The sequence below is a fragment of the Panicum hallii genome, chromosome 5 (genome assembly GCF_002211085.1).
Source record: "Panicum hallii strain FIL2 chromosome 5, PHallii_v3.1, whole genome shotgun sequence".
NCBI lineage: Eukaryota > Viridiplantae > Streptophyta > Magnoliopsida > Poales > Poaceae > Panicum > Panicum hallii.
In genome coordinates, this window is record NC_038046.1 from 6,638,336 (window position 1) to 6,653,372 (window position 15,037).

The 15,037-nt window shown below is 50.9% G+C and overlaps 2 protein-coding genes across 2 annotated transcripts; one reads left to right on the forward strand and one right to left on the reverse strand.

Annotated features, from left to right (window-relative positions):
* Window positions 1–393: 393 nt before the first annotated feature.
* Window positions 394–1,934, reverse strand: LOC112891974 (expansin-A4-like). Its single transcript, XM_025958990.1, has 3 exons — window positions 1,578–1,934; window positions 1,158–1,470; window positions 394–838 (listed from the first exon to the last, which is right to left on the reverse strand). The coding sequence occupies exons 1-3, from the start codon at window positions 1,714–1,716 to the stop codon at window positions 535–537; spliced, it is 756 nt and encodes a 251-aa protein (XP_025814775.1). The 5' UTR covers window positions 1,717–1,934; the 3' UTR covers window positions 394–534.
* A 5,659-nt stretch (window positions 1,935–7,593) lies between these two features.
* On the forward strand, window positions 7,594–8,529 carry LOC112894438 (non-specific lipid-transfer protein 1-like). The gene is made up of 2 exons (XM_025962158.1): window positions 7,594–8,057; window positions 8,213–8,529. Exons 1-2 carry the CDS (start codon window positions 7,699–7,701, stop codon window positions 8,220–8,222), a joined length of 369 nt encoding a protein of 122 aa, XP_025817943.1. The 5' UTR covers window positions 7,594–7,698; the 3' UTR covers window positions 8,223–8,529.
* The last annotated feature ends 6,508 nt before the right edge of the window (window positions 8,530–15,037 follow it).

The window sequence follows — 15,037 nt, forward strand, 5'->3', positions numbered from 1 at the left end:
ACTCACCACACCGCACACGTCGCCATCGCAAGTTGATAAGGCGGCGACAGATCGACGACAAAAAAAAAAGACAACTGAAGATGATCAACAAAGCACAAAGCACACCATATATACTGCACGTACAGACCGGCCATAAACAAGCATTGGTCACGGTCCCAAAGGTGCCTACCATCGATCCCCAACAAACATCTCCCACCCAACCCATGTAACAACAAACACGAACACCACACACTCCCCTGCAGCTAGCCCTACAATAATCGGCCCTGCAGGGTTTTCTTTTTTTTTTTAATCGTCCTTAGCTTAACCCAAGGCTACACAATCACTGGTGCAGAAAAATAACTTAATCCTATCATCATCGTCGCCATCGTCGGAGAAGGAAAGGCCTAAGCGGGTGCTAATGATAATTAAGCAGCCTCAGAATGGCCGGCGGGCTCTCTTCTTTACTACGGCGAAGAGGCCGGCCGGTTTCCTTCCCCGAACGCAACGCAGACCGATGGATCCTCGTCGTCGAGCGGCGGCGCGGGGCCGGCCCGGCTAGAACTGGCCGCCCTCGAAAGTCTGGCCGAACTGCCAGCCGGCCGGCGCGGCGTTGTTGCTGGTGACGCAGCGGCCGTCGCTGGCGGTGACCTTGAAGGAGAGGGCCTGGCCGTCGAGCAGCGAGTTGCTCTGCCAGTTCTGGCCCCAGTTGCGGGACATGGCCTGCCACCCGGTGGAGGAGCCCTTGATGGACACGGACTGCACGTCGCCGGCGCCGGCCACGTTGGTCACCAGCACCAGGTTGAAGTAGGAGTGGCCGTTGATGGTGAACCGGATCCCGCCCTTCTTCACGCACGGCACCCTGCAGCAGCGCGCCAGAGGTATCGATCAGTAAAAAAAACTGCAGTGAAAAAGTTATCCAGTTCATAAAAAAAAAGGTTCATCCCGGACACGACACGGCATGACATGAGAGGCGAAGCGTTGCTGTCGCCGATCGAGTGCGATGCTTGCAACTTGCAGAAATCACAATCAAATTGTAGCATAGCCCACGTAACATGGCATGCAAGCCGGCCGTGGTGAGGGCGTGAGGCCCAGGCTCCATCCGTTTGCTGGTCCGAAGAACTTAACCGACACCCGCACGGGGCGCACAAGAAGAAGCTAGTAAGTCTGGACCCACGTACCTCCTGTACGCGACGGGCACGATGCCGGCGCGGTACTGCGCGATCTGGAGGAAGGCCGGCTCGGCCATGTCGAAGTGCGGGCGCGGCGGGTTGCACCAGCCGCCGTCGTCGCTGGGGAGGCCGTAGTTGGGCGGGCAGAAGTTGGTGGCCGTCACGGTGATGGTGCCCGGCAGGCACGACTGCCCCGCGTTGTCGCACCGGAGCTCGAAGCACTGCCCGCACGAGGCGCCGTCGTTGAACAGCGCTGTGCTCAGCGCCGCCGTGTTGGTGCCGTACCCGGTGCTGTACAGGTTCCCGTACCCGCACGCCCCGCCTGCAAATTCCAATCAGTGTCAGTTCAACGGCGCCGCCGGCCTAGGTACGAACGACGATGATGAGTCTCTGCTTGTTCTAACAACGCAGCTCGACCAACCGACTCACCCATTGTGCCGGACGCGTCGCCGCCGCCGTAGAACGTGGCGTGGGCGCTCTGCCACCCGCCGTAGTCGCCGGCAGCCCGGCGGGCGAGGAAGCAGAAGGTCGAGCAGAGCAGGAGGAAGAAGACATTGGCGGTCGCCATTGCAGCACACACACTGCTTCTCGAGCTAAAGCGAGCTCGAGCTGCTGATTAGGGATCGAGAGTTGCTTGGCTGTGAAGGGAGCGGCGCGCCGAGGCCAGCTACTTATAGGCCCAACCCAACCAACGGCCAGTGCTCCCGGCAGTTGGAATCGTTAGCAACTTTCGTGGAGGGCCAGGGGAAACCGAGACAAAAGAGAGAGAGGCCAGGGAGGTGGTGGGGGACGACTGGGCGGAGCGGCCGCCGACCACGCGAGGCCCGGTGCACGACGGCGGTTAGCGCATACGAATCAGGCGCACATGCGAGTGCCCGTCGTCTCCGCGCGCAACTAGCCAACTAGGGACCAAACTGCTCGCTCGCGTGTGCGCAGGACAGACCGGGGGTTGCCCGGGCCCGGCGTGCTCGCGTGCCCACATGGATGGATGGCTCCCGGCCGGCGTCAGCCGTGGGTCTGGGCTTATTTGGCCAGTGGCGAGCAGAGAGGGGAAAAAAGAGAAAACAATGAAATGTGCGGCGGATGGGTACGTCTATCCATTTCAGGACGCTGCTCGGATCATGAATTGTTCGAGAGATCATCGCAGGGCGCACGCACGTTCTCCTGGCCCTGATTGCCATGAGTCCCGGGCTCCCGGCTGCACTGCATCATGGCCTGTCTGCTGTGGATTCATGTGTATGCCATGCGCGCACGTCAGTAGTGCTCAGTGTGCAGTGGATGCTGCGCATGGTTTCGATGTGCAAGGTCGTATGTATGGCTAGGTCAAAAGGTAAGAAAAACCTGCGATGCAATTTGCTCAGGATGCTCATCAGCCAAGTTGCGTGTAGAGTAGCAATGCTAGCTAGCAGCGAAAAGACGGCGAATGCGAACCAACCAAACCGTTTGAGCGCTGCACATGCTCAGGGATCAGATGCCTGATTGCCCTCCCTTTTCAACGGCGGTGAAAGCTCCCTGAGATATTCGAAACTTGCGTTCTTCAGTTAAGCACCTTTATTTGGGCGAACTCATCAGTTAAGCACTTTTTAGCTGTGCTGTGCATAATCTCCAAAAGCTGCTGGATGGTCGATTTCCGAGAGGATTTAGCTGTACGTTCGCCTTCTCATGGGTTGTAATCAAGCAGTTAAAACTGAACTGATTCGTCGATCAGCATAAAGTAATCTTCCTGATGACTCCCGTTCGTCGCGCGTAGTATGAACACTAGCAGCTAGTGTCACAGCCGTTTATAGCCGAAACGATCAGACTAACCACCGGAATCTTCAGGCAGCAGGCGCATAAACAACTTATGTTCCTTACCAAATACTCAGCGCTACGTGCGAAAACGTCGCTCATCCCAATGATTAGCAGTTGAGATTACAGTGTCGTTAACCGGGAGCCTCTCTGCCCCTCGTCGGCGCGTGAAGAGCGCTCACATGCTCGCATGAGCGCCTCGACATGGCCACGTAGCTAGGGCGTCGGTGGAGCATGACTGCATGACCCCGGAGATAGTTTAAGCCCAAGTCCTGAGACAAACCTGCAGGTACACTGCATGCGCGCGCAGGCTAAGTCCAAGATTTCGTCTGATCCGGCTGACGCCGAGGAGCAGATCGAGTCGCTTCAGCGATCCCCGCCATGTGGGCTGCGGCGGCTCCTGCAGGACAGGTGGTCGCAGCAGCGCATCTCTTGCTTCATCAGACTTATCCCCCAAGAGGCCAAGACCTGCTCAGACATGGAGCTGCCAAAAATAAAACTAGCTCCAACCAAGTCAGCATCGGCACAGACATTTGCCATGTTTTCTGGCTGATTTGAGTTCAAGCGCATCTTTTTCTCCGGGCACCAACCAAAAACGTGACATGCTTAATGCCAATGCCTCCCTTTCTTTCTTGTTTGTACAGACAGAACGGTTGAAGCAGGCATCAAATAAATGCGTACTGAGCACATTTGAAGCTCAGACTTTAGAGAAACAGCTGACGGGTCATTCTTGCCGGGAGAGCAGGCAGGCATTGAGAATTCAGACGTTTCTCCTTTTTTCAGAGCACGGGAACAGCGGTCAGTGGATGTTCAGCTGGTGGAACGCATTCACGCGAGAGACAAGAAAGTTCATCGGGTTAGCTTCCCTGTCATGCTCCGCGCCTTTAAAACGCGATATGAGCATCGTCACATGCGCGGCGAGGCTGCTAATGCTAGCAGCTTCACGCTTTCGCAAAAGCAACAGTCTCTTCCGGGCCTGGTGGACCATCCCTTTCGAGTCCCCACGCCATGTTAGTTGCACATGGGGAGGGAGGGAGGGAGGGGCGGAGGGCTGGCCATGGCCAGTGGCCACCCGGAGATCACGGGCAGGCGGGCCCTGTCATCAGCGCTGATTCTGAATTGCCTGGTTCGCCTTCCCTTGGAAGCATTCTACGCAGCAGCTAGTCCCCCCGGCACCGTAAGCTGAGTTCTCTGAAACGGGAAAAGGTGATTTCCCTGACGAGTTTGGATTAGCTTCGGTTGTGTCGTGATTTTTACTTTTGACGGCTGTTGCCTTCTAAATTAAGGTTAGCTTAACTCTGTTGTGCGTGCGCAACTGCATGAGCAAAGGGTGTATTTTGGTTTTCCCTTTTTTTCCCAACCTTATTAATAACCTCATAGTCCAAAGTAGCATGAACGGCACAATGTATTTGAGCATCCTTTTTATCTCTCTCCGTGTGTTCCTCAAAAACAAATTAAAATGGTTCATCCTTAGCGGTAGATGAGAACAAAACCGGATGGAGGCGTCCACGTCCGGTAGCGGCGATGTGATGGCTGCACGAGGGAGTGAGGGGGGAACCCATGTGGGGAGCACACCAAAAATAGATCGCAGGATCGTCCCCTGACAGCGACCCGATCGAGCTCCGGAACTCATCAGGTCGCCCCGCGCGGCCCCACGCGAAAAGAGAGAGATCTCTGTAAATCCGGGAGAAGGCAACAACCTGCCCACTGTAGTGTAGAGTAGAGAGAATCCCGTAGCAGGATCGGCTACCGGTGTCGCGGATTCGCAGATCGGCTCCTGTAATCCATGCATGATAGTAGCGTCTTCCTTCGCCAAACCCCTCGACGTGCGGTGAGAGATCGTAGCTGCAGAAAGGCCATCATGGTCTGCTGCTGCCATTGCTAACAGTTGGGTGATCGCGTGCCCAGCTTGATGGCTGCTGTCTCCTCATGATGGCCGGAGGAGCTATGGAGAATCATGGTCGCTTCCGCGACAGGCGTTAGGGGTACCGAGCGCATGCATGCAGGCGTCGTCCTACCGCCGGCGTTAGGGGAACTCATCAAACGCCTTGGAGGAGAGACCAAGAAAAAAAAGCGAGATCAGGGCCGCCCCGGTTGTGGATACCGACGGCGAGCCGGAGGGAGGGAAAGCGCGATCGAACCGACAGCGACGGGGCGCGCGCGCCCCCGGCCATGTCACGCAAGAGTGGGTGGGTCACCGCCGCGCGGCCGCGGGTAACGAACCACCGGGCCTCCCTCCCGTTCGTTAATGGCGCGCGAGGCCCCCCAACCGAACCGACGTGCAAGGCATTGCCGCTCCCGCGTCGCTCTCCGGCGCGAAACCCTGCCTGCCAGTCGAGGCGGGCGGGGCTTCGTGGCGCGTCCCGTCGCGCGCCAGTTCGGCCCCGTGCCGGTGCCGGTGGTTAGCTGCCGCCTGCACGCTACCCCCGTCCCGTCGGTCGCCGGTCCTCTAGAATAGACTCTCGATCGGCCGGTCGCCCGCCCGACGGCCAGAGAGGTCGCGGTTGCGCGGCTGTTGCGGCCATGTGCCCGCGGCGCGTGCCGAGGCGACACCGCCGTCGCCGTCAGGTCACGCGTCGCTGGCTGCTGTAGAGGGCCGATGGGGAGGGAGGCGTGCCGGCGTGGCCCGGCCCGTCTGGGTGCCGGTCCTACTGCGTGCAGGGTGCTGCGAGCGCCGCGCGGTGCGCCCGGCGTTTCGACGCGTCTCGGCGACCCTGTTCGTAGTTGATACTGCACTTTTTCGTGGGCTCCCGCAAAGAGTTTCTCGAGGAGCCCAATTGCTTTTTTCGTAGAGACTAACTTTTGAAACGAATAAGCCCAGTTTCCCGCAGAAAAAGGCCGAAGGCGTAGCAAATCTACTGGCGGAAAGGCGCGAGCTGCTTTGAAGGAAAGCTTCTAGCCCAATAATCCCGAACCGGGCCAATCGCGCACTAGACAACGGGCCGGGCCTCTGGTTCTGGAGAACTGCGGGCCGGCTGGGCATTTGTCCTAAGTGCCCACTTAGCGGCGCAGTAGGCCGTAGGCCCGTAACACGCAGCTCACCGGGCTCCAGCCCAGTGTGCCAGATCATATCTGGATCAGCCAACATGACGTGATTCCGGTGTGGCTTTAGCTGTTCTGCACAAATCTGGGTACTGTAGCGTGAAATAATTTTCTAAACTTAATCCAAAATATATTAGAAGCCGGTTAAAATCAGTTATTTTTACTTCATCGAGTTTGACCGTTTTGGAAGAAAGCTCTCCCAAACATCTCCTTCTAATCCTCGAAAAACAAACACCACCTCGCGCTCTCCAACCATCCGTGCAGCGGTGCAGAGGCTACAGTGCCGGCTGGATCGTCAGGATCGAACACCCCCGATCGCCTCGAAATGAATGGCGGTGCAGTGGGGGCAGTTAATTCTCCCACCCCAGCCAGCTGCCAACGACCTTCGAACCACTGCCATCAGTGCCATGTGTGGTGCTTGCACAATTCCGTCAGAAATCGCCATTTGCGTCCACAGCTCCTCGACGAGGAAGAAGATTAGAGGCCCTGCCCAGGGCCAGCGGGCTTTCGGAAGCTACTAGAGAGAGATCGGCGCGGCGCGAGGGCAAGTAGAAGTAGGTCCGGGGGCATTGACGGCGCCTGCCTGCCGCACGTCCTCCGCCGACGGAGGCAGAGGCAGAGGCAGGCGCTGTAAATGGCGACGCAGCGGAGTGGCTCTCACATGGCTCCATAAATCGCCGGCCCGTCCGCCCTCCTGCAATCCTGCAGCGGCCTGCCGCCGACGACGCATGCCATGGGGATGGGGCCGCGGATCCAAGCCGCAGCAGCGAGCAGCGTCCGCCCAGCCTCGCCTGCGACTCCATTTACGCTCGAGCGCAGAGATGATATATATATGCAGGTGTTGGAAACTTGTCCGCCACCCACACTGCGGATCGGACTCGCTAGCTGCGCGGATTAGCGATGGATGGTTGGGACCAGATCGCTAAACCCTAAACCCTGGTGGTCGTCGTTTATTTAGATCGGGTAAATCAGTACGTGGTTGATGCCCGTGGTAAAACAAACGCAACACAGAAGGACCGAGCGTTTCTACAAACAGACATGGTCCACAAGTCGAAAGGATTTAGTTTACCCCTCCCCACGAAAAGGTTCCTATCCACGAGTAGTCGAAAAGGATGCGACAGGCTGAGCCACGCACTGACGCCATGTACAGTGCACCGTGGGTACGGGTTACGGGGGCCGTATGGGTTTACCAGTGACACCCACATGGACGGTCTGCATGAGCCAGGAGCTGCTCTCTTGCCCAATCCATGGCAGCCAAGTAGCCGAGCTGGCCAATCCAGACCGGGCTCTGGCTATGGCTGCCTGGCTCGCTCAGTCGAGAGTGTGTGGATTATTGTCAAACATGTACGTTGGATTCCTTGTAATCTTTCAGACTTTCACGGTGCTGTTTTCTGAAATCTTTTCGAAGCAAATAGTAGGTGGTCAGGAGCTATTTGAGCTGGCCGAAATTAACCCATGACCAGGCGAAGCACTGAAAGATGCTACAGCTTCTCGTAGTAATTTACCCCAGCGATGCATCTACCAGCGAACCACGTCTTTAACTCCTCCCCTGAATGCACTCAACCACCCCCGTAATAGTAACATTCCCCCTCCGCTATATAAACCCCTCCACGGAAACCCTCGTCTCCCCCACACCACCAACCAGCGAATCACAGACCACGCACCACTGCACTCAGGCCATCTTCTTCTTCTCGTACGAGTAGAGAGGTAGCTAGCAGGCATGGCTGGTCCGAGGCTCGCGACGCTGGCGCTGGCCGTGCTCCTGGCGGCGGCCGTGGCGGCTCCCCCGGCGGCGGTGCGCGCGGCCCTGTCGTGCAGCACCGTGTACAACACCCTGATGCCGTGCCTGCCGTACGTGCAGATGGGCGGCGCGATGCCCCCGCAGCCGTGCTGCGGCGGCATCCGCAGCCTGCTGGCGCAGGCCAACAACACCCCCGACCGCCGCACCATCTGCGGCTGCCTCAAGAACGTCGCCAACGGCGCCTCCGGCGGACCCTACGTCACCCGCGCCGCCGCCCTGCCGAGCAAGTGCGGCGTCTCCCTGCCCTACAAGATCAGCACCGATGTCAACTGCAACACGTACGTGCCGCCGCCCGGGCACGATGCCCGCTAGCTGCTCTCTACGCTTTGATGTTCTCATCGACTCATCTCCTGCCCGTCCTGTGTTCTTCTGCGTTTCTGACGTGCTGTGACTGTCCATTTTTTCTTTTCTTCCTTCTTGTCTGTGCATGCAGGATTAACTGAGGCGTCCCGTGCGAGGAAATTCATGGCGGAGAATAAATGAAGTGCTGCTAGTATTTAAGAAGCTAGAACGGACTAGTAGATCGAGAGGTGTGCTTGTCTCTAGTCGTCGTCGTTGATGGTGTTTAGGAATCGTCTGAAGAAGTTCCTCCTGGTGTCTCGTGGATGTTCGCGCGAGCAGAGTACTAGTCATGATTGTCATGAACCTGTGTGTGCGCTTCTGTGCACCGTGCCTATGTATTTCCTCGTGAAACTACCTATTGTTGCAGTTTCATCGCCGTGTGCTTTGTTTACGTGTGACTCTAGAAAACACCCCCATGAAACTGAACTATGTTATTGGCATGGTCCATTTCAAATTTTCAATTTGCCATAGTTAGAACACAACGGGAACACAAGGTCCTCCGATGACTGGGAAACTCGCTAACCTTAATGTGAACTTCCTGTGGTAGAAGCTGCAAAGGACAAACTTCAAGTACCCTTTCTTGGTGAACCGGTGCTCCACGAAGCTAACAGTCATCTTCTTCCCGAACCCCAAGGACGCCGACTTCCTGGACGAGGAGTTGGAGAAGCAGCTTCGACTTCCAAAGCCATTTGGGCCGGCCGTGTCACGGGAGCTTTCCGTCAGCCGATGTCAAATTTCAAATCCACAGACGTCGTCCTGTTTCCGGATCGAAGGCGTTGCGCTGCCGGCCGAGGCGTGTCGCTCTACGAACCATGCAGGCCGGAGCTGCTTCTTGATTATGAAATTTGAGATGGCCTGCCTTTTCTTTTTGAATTTCTAGACAGCAGACGGCTAGTTTCTGTGCATGCCTCTAGCGGACTCCCAAGGCAGCACGACCGCTCCCGTTGCTGAATCTACGCTCGGCCGTAAGTTTCAAAACTTACAGCCGATCCAACTTCGTAAGAGTTATTCTATAACGGAAAACACTCTCCCCCAGCATAATTTCCTCCCTTTTTATTTTTCCTTTTCTTTGCCTAGCTCCTGTCGGTGACTAAGTTTGTTTCCAAAAATTTTCTTCCAAATTAGATATTAATTTTTGGAAGAATTTCTGATTTTTTATTCTACAAAAGTTATTACTAAAAACTTTGTCTACCAAGTTTGATCTTAAGTTCTGCTTTCAATTTTTTTGCTTCTGAATTTTTGTTCCCAAAATTTGTTCTCCAAAATTTGTTCTTAAATTTTGTTTTTCAAATTTTTTTCACCTGAAATTTTGTTCCAATTTTTTTAAATTTCATTGAAAGTTGGTTTCAAAAATTTTCCCAAACTTTTTCCCTATTTTTTTTACAATTTTTTTATTTCTAAGCTTTTATATAATTTTTCTCTTTCTACAATTTTTATCTTTGCGATTTGATCAAACTTTGTGTATATAAATGTTTGTATGTAATTTTTGTGTATATAATCTTTTATCAAATTAGAAAGGGAGAAAGGGACATACGGACGGTAGTTTGGTCGGCCTGTCGGAAATCGATCGTACGGAATGCTCCGTACGGTCGCCCGTAAATTAGGGTGCCCCACGACCGCTCGCCCAGGTTCTTTCCTTCACGGCATCCAATCCTGAAGAAGTTGAAGCCGTGAACCGCCGGTGCCGCTCGGTACACCATCCTCTGCCCCAGGTTGGGCCTTTTCATTTCGTTACTTGTTACAGTCCTGGGCTTTTGTTTTGCTTTGTTGCTGTTTTAGAATTTGGGCTTCCATTCGTTTTCGGCCCAGTTTGTCCCTCTTTGCTGCTGCTGATTCTGGCGCGTCAACACGTTCAGCGAAGGATCCCTAAGAAAAGAACAAGTTGGGTTTACACCTTTGAATCTAATTTACAACCTTAAACTATAAAACCAGATAAAAAAGATCATCCAAATGTTGAAACCGGGCAAATTTGGCCTTTAGGGTGGTTTTGAAGTTGGTTTTGTATCTTTTCAAAAAAAATTTAAAAAGTCTAATTAGATAAAAAAATCAAAACTAATTTATTTTAAATCAGAAAAATACGAAACTAGTACAAAAATTTTTCTAAAAATATAACCTATCTATTATTTCTCTATTTTAATCTTATTTATTAAAAATAATAGATATAACTACAAGCAACCAAATACTATGAATATAAAAAATAGATCCGAATAATTGGCAAGTATAGTGCCAATAGATAGGTTACATTTTTAGAAAAATTTTGAATCTCATTTCATATTTTTTGGATTTGAAATGGATCAATTATGAACTTTTTAGTTTAAATTTGAATATTTTTAATTTTCATAAAATGAAAAATCATCTTCAAAACCACCTAAGGGCCAAATTTGTCCGATTTTGACAGTTGGATGGTCTCTCTTATCCGATTTTGTAGTTTAAAGTAGAAAAATAGGATTTTTACGATAATTAAAAAATGTAAACCGAACTTTTTTAAAAAAAAACGTTTAGCGAAGGACAGTTACAGGGCGGGGTCGACGAGCGCTGATCAGATGAGTCTTATCTCCGCCTGCGGCTACAAAATGCTCGTCCTCCTGTGCTGTTCCTCGCCACTGTCGCAGCAACAAGCACCTAGGCCCAACAGGCAGGGCCACCATAGACCTGCAAGCGAGCCCCCAAGAGTGTCCTGTCCATCGAGTGTTTAACCATCGAGTGCCTGAACACTATCAATGATATACGTACATGGCACCTCTACGTTCCGTCGTCTACAAAATGGACCTTCGAGATTTAAGTAGGCGACTGTTTAACAAAACCATGATTTAACTATGTGGCATTCTCCTCAGATGGTGATAATAAATATTTATATATTTACATCAGCTCACATCCAATAGATTTAATTTATAGCATGATAGTATCAACCAATTTCATGCGAGCATCAATTTCAGGGTAACAAAAGTGGCAATTTCTATTCATAGCGCGCGTAGCAGCGTGCTGTGGCGTCGCAGGAGGTCTTTAGCCCCCCGCCCCCGCCGCCGCCACCCCCCCCCCCCCCCGCCCGCAATTCCTTTCGAGTTTGGACGGCGTGTCCGTGCAGTTTTTTTAGAGGTGTCCCGACGGGCTCGTGTCGGTTAAGGCCCGGTCCAGGAAGGCGCATAGTTTGGCTGGCGCAGATTTTTCTTCGGTAAGGTTCAAGTTAGACTAAAAGTGAGAACATTCTGAAATTTAAGAAAAGTCAACATTTTTCGAAAAACTTTCAATTGTTTTCAAACAAATATGAAATGTTTCAAACATTCGGAACATTCTGAAGTGTTTACAAAACTTTTAGAAAAGCTCGAAACTTTTTTTGGGAAACAACATTTTTTCAGGACACTTTTAATTGTTTTCAAACAAATCTGAAATGTTTCAAACATTCGGAACATTATGAAGTGTTTACTAAATTTTAGAAAAATGCGAAATATTTTTTGGAATTATTTGGTCAACATTTTTTTTTGAAACACTTTTAATTGTTTTCAAACAAATTTGAAATGTTTCAAACATTCGGAACATTCTGAAGTGTTTACTAACTTTTGGAAAAGTGTGAAATATTTTTTGGGAACTATTTGGCCAACATTTTTTCGGAACACTTTTCACTGTTTTCAAATAGTTCTGAAATGATTGAAACATTCGGAACATTCTAAAGTGTTTACTAACTTTTAGAAAAGTGCGAAATATTTTTTGGGAACTATTTGGTCAGCATTTTTTTCGGAAAACTTTTAATTGTTTTCAAACAGTTATGAAATGATCGAAACATTCAGAACATTTTGAAGTGTTTAAAAAACTTTTAGAAAAGCATGCAGCAAATGGCAGCGCGGGTTAGCTTTTGGTCAACGGCTTAATGGGCCTCCAGTTAGCTTCCGCGTCCGCACGCGCGCGCCGCGCCCTCAGCAAATTCGTTCTGCGATTGAATCGACCTAAATCGCTTAACGCGACAAGTAGACGCCCCCAACAAAAGTAGTACACGTCCACGCGAACTTTAGATCCTGTTTGGATTGGAGGATTTTTAAAGGAAAAGTGGAGGAATCTGAAACGGAGGAAAGGAAAAATCCTCAATTCCTTTCCTCTGCAAGCCTGTAGCAGACCAACCATTTCACAGGAAATAAAACATCCACTCCAATCCCTTGTTTTTCTTCCCTTCGCGTATGCCCGAGGCAGCGCACGCAAAGAACATCAGAAAAATCGAGCTGAGCCGCTGGAGAAGAACATGTTCCTTGCTGATATCTAGATGTCTCCAACTTCTTCCGTCTAGAGTAGACCCTTGCTATCGCTCTCCCATTGGTGGCCGCCTACCGGCGCTGGCGTGCTCTCACTGAAGCTCGCCGCTGTGGACCTGTGGTGCTTATGCTACCTGCCTACCTTGCTCCGCTCAAGGCCAGCTGCTTGGCTTCTTCATCGGAAGGGGAGAGAACGAACGAAGGAAGAGAATGAGAATGAGTGGACCAGAATGAGAGCAAGAGACGGGTTGTGAAGTTTTTCCTTGTTAGCCAACGCTGATGATGGGTCCTAGTTCATTGGGTCCCTATGTCAGCAGCTCAATAGATGAGAGATGCACATGGCGATAGCAGGTTGCCGGGTTTTTTTCCCTCCATTTGCGGGATCCACATGAGCTCGAGTTTCCTAGGTTCTTATTCCTGCGTTCCAAACACCAATTTCTATATTTCCGTCACGATTTCCTTTCCTCTGTTTTGCCAATACACGCAAACCTTATTCCTTCGTTTTTTTTTCCATTCCTCTGTTTTTCATTCCTTTGTTCCAAATAGGCGCTAAGATGAACTCGGTGATGTCATGACAGCATCAACCAACTTCGTGCGAGCACCAACTTTAGACCAACAACAGTAGTACACGCCCGCGCAGGTCAAGATAAACTCGGAGATAGAATGATAGCATCAACTTCGTCGTCCCGAATCTAATCTAGCTGCTGATGCTATCATAATAGATTCGTAGATCAAATTTAAGTTAGTACTTAAGTGTGAACTACGAATCTATCAGTCTCTACTTACTGCTAAAAGAAAGATCCAAACAAAGAAACAAGAGCAGAGGCGGATCCAGCGTGAAGGAAGGGGCCCCGCCCCTATGATACATTCGACGGATGGTGCGGACGGCACACCGTGAATGAGCTCTGGAGCTAGTGGAGGTGGAGCTCGGCCATGTCGTGGAGGCGCTGAGCGTAGCGTGGCATCATGCGTGCATTAACCGTGTAGGGATCCCTGCGGAGCAAAGGAGCTGGAGAAGACGAAGGAGAGCACTGGTTGATCAACTCTGCGGAAGTACTGGACGTTTCGGCTCAGCCAATACAAATACGGCGCACCGGACGTGTAGACCCTCAGTGGCCAGCGGCCAGCGCGGTGACTTGTCCAGGTACTCCATTCCAAATAGGTACTCATCCCATTTGGTTGCTTGGGTGAGAGCCATTCCTATGAACGCTGGCACTCAAACACCGGAATCCTCGTCAGGCAGAAGAGTCTCCCTGATCGCGCCGGAGCATACCAAACACTGGGACCTTCTCTTCGCCCACCTGGGCTGCTTGTTCATTACGGCCCAATTCAATACGGCCTATCACCATGTGAAGGTTAGGTGAATCGGGTCTCTATGAGCCAATTTCAGAAAAACAGCGGCTCTGAACATTTTATGCTCTTTTATACGAATAAAGAAAGGGAGTGTCTACATGTCACCTGGTTGATTTTGTGTTATGTTTTCAATCACTTTTTGCACCAACAGGATGTTGACATGCGAGCAGTAGCCTAGGAAGGAAAAAATGATTGATACACACAACTAATATCACTCGGAAAATCTGGAACAAACTGCATTGCAAAACTGATTGATAATGAGCACGAATATCCTTCACATTATTTTGTGCACATCTAACTGTCCCCACTGATTCATGAATGAGCTGGTCACGTGCTGAAAGTGCATCTAGGTCTAATGACCTATTTTGGTGATTAATAACAACCTAAATAAGTATCTAATGTTTCATTTGAGTATAATGAGCAGGGGTCAAAGAAACCAAAAAGAAGAAAAGAAAAGAAGTGAATCTCGACGATCATTCAAAGTTGGAGAACGGTACCGGATCAAGAAAACAGTTGCAAGCAGAGAAAATTATTTGTTTTATATTTTTATTAAGTTTAAGTATACCGTACTATCAAGGGGGATGTGAAAAGTGTGTGGAAGATCACCAATAAATCAAATCCGGAGTGTAAGTTCTGTAGGAATTTATGCAAATGCGAGAGCTCCTGGCGGACAGTCCGCCAGGTCGCTAAATCAGCCTAAGTCCGAGAGCTCCTGGCGGACTGTCCGCCATCCGTCAGGTCACTAAAAACTGCCTAACGGCTAGTTTCCAGTGAGACCAAATAAATACCCCACGACCCCCAAACAAGAAATATCTCTTGCCTAACCAGTGAAACCGAGTCTCAAGCACATCTTAAGCACTCTAAAGCTTCCCAAAGTGAAACTCTAACTTCTCCACTCCAAATCCTTGGTCTAGGGTTGGGTTTGAGCAAGATTCAAGCAAGATTGAGTTCTTTCCAAGAGATTCACCTCTCTTGGGAATCTCTTGGCACTCTCCATCGCTTTCCACATCTATTATTCTTGGAGCTTGGCTCCTAGACGGTTAGAGGTGCTCAAGAACAACCAACTCGTGGTGTGGTTGTCTTGAGAAGTTTGTATTACCCTCGTTGCTAGTGAAAAGCTCAAGTTTGACCTTTGTGGTTGCTTGAGAGAGGAAAGGGTTAAGAGGAACCCGGTCCTTTGTGGACTCCTCAACGGGGACGTAGAATCCTTGAGTGGATTCGAACCTCGGGTGCAAATCTTGTGTCTCTTGTGCTTAATTATCTTACTTCATTCTTGTGTTTTTGTTATTCTTACCGATGTCTAGTATTCTTGCCCGATCTAC

What these genes read in the sequence shown, in the direction of transcription:
- LOC112891974 (XM_025958990.1), bottom strand. Translation starts at nt 1,716, where the DNA reads ATGGCGACCGCCAATGTCTTCTTCCTCCTGCTCTGCTCGACCTTCTGC. An exon ending in CGACGCGTCCGGCACAATGG is followed by an intron (nt 1,471 to 1,577) that starts GTGAGTCGGTTG and finishes TGGAATTTGCAG; the next exon opens with GCGGGGCGTGCGGGTACGGG. An exon ending in GTGCCCGTCGCGTACAGGAG is followed by an intron (nt 839 to 1,157) that starts GTACGTGGGTCC and finishes GCGCTGCTGCAG; the next exon opens with GGTGCCGTGCGTGAAGAAGG.
- LOC112894438 (XM_025962158.1), top strand. Translation starts at nt 7,699, where the DNA reads ATGGCTGGTCCGAGGCTCGCGACGCTGGCGCTGGCCGTGCTCCTGGCG.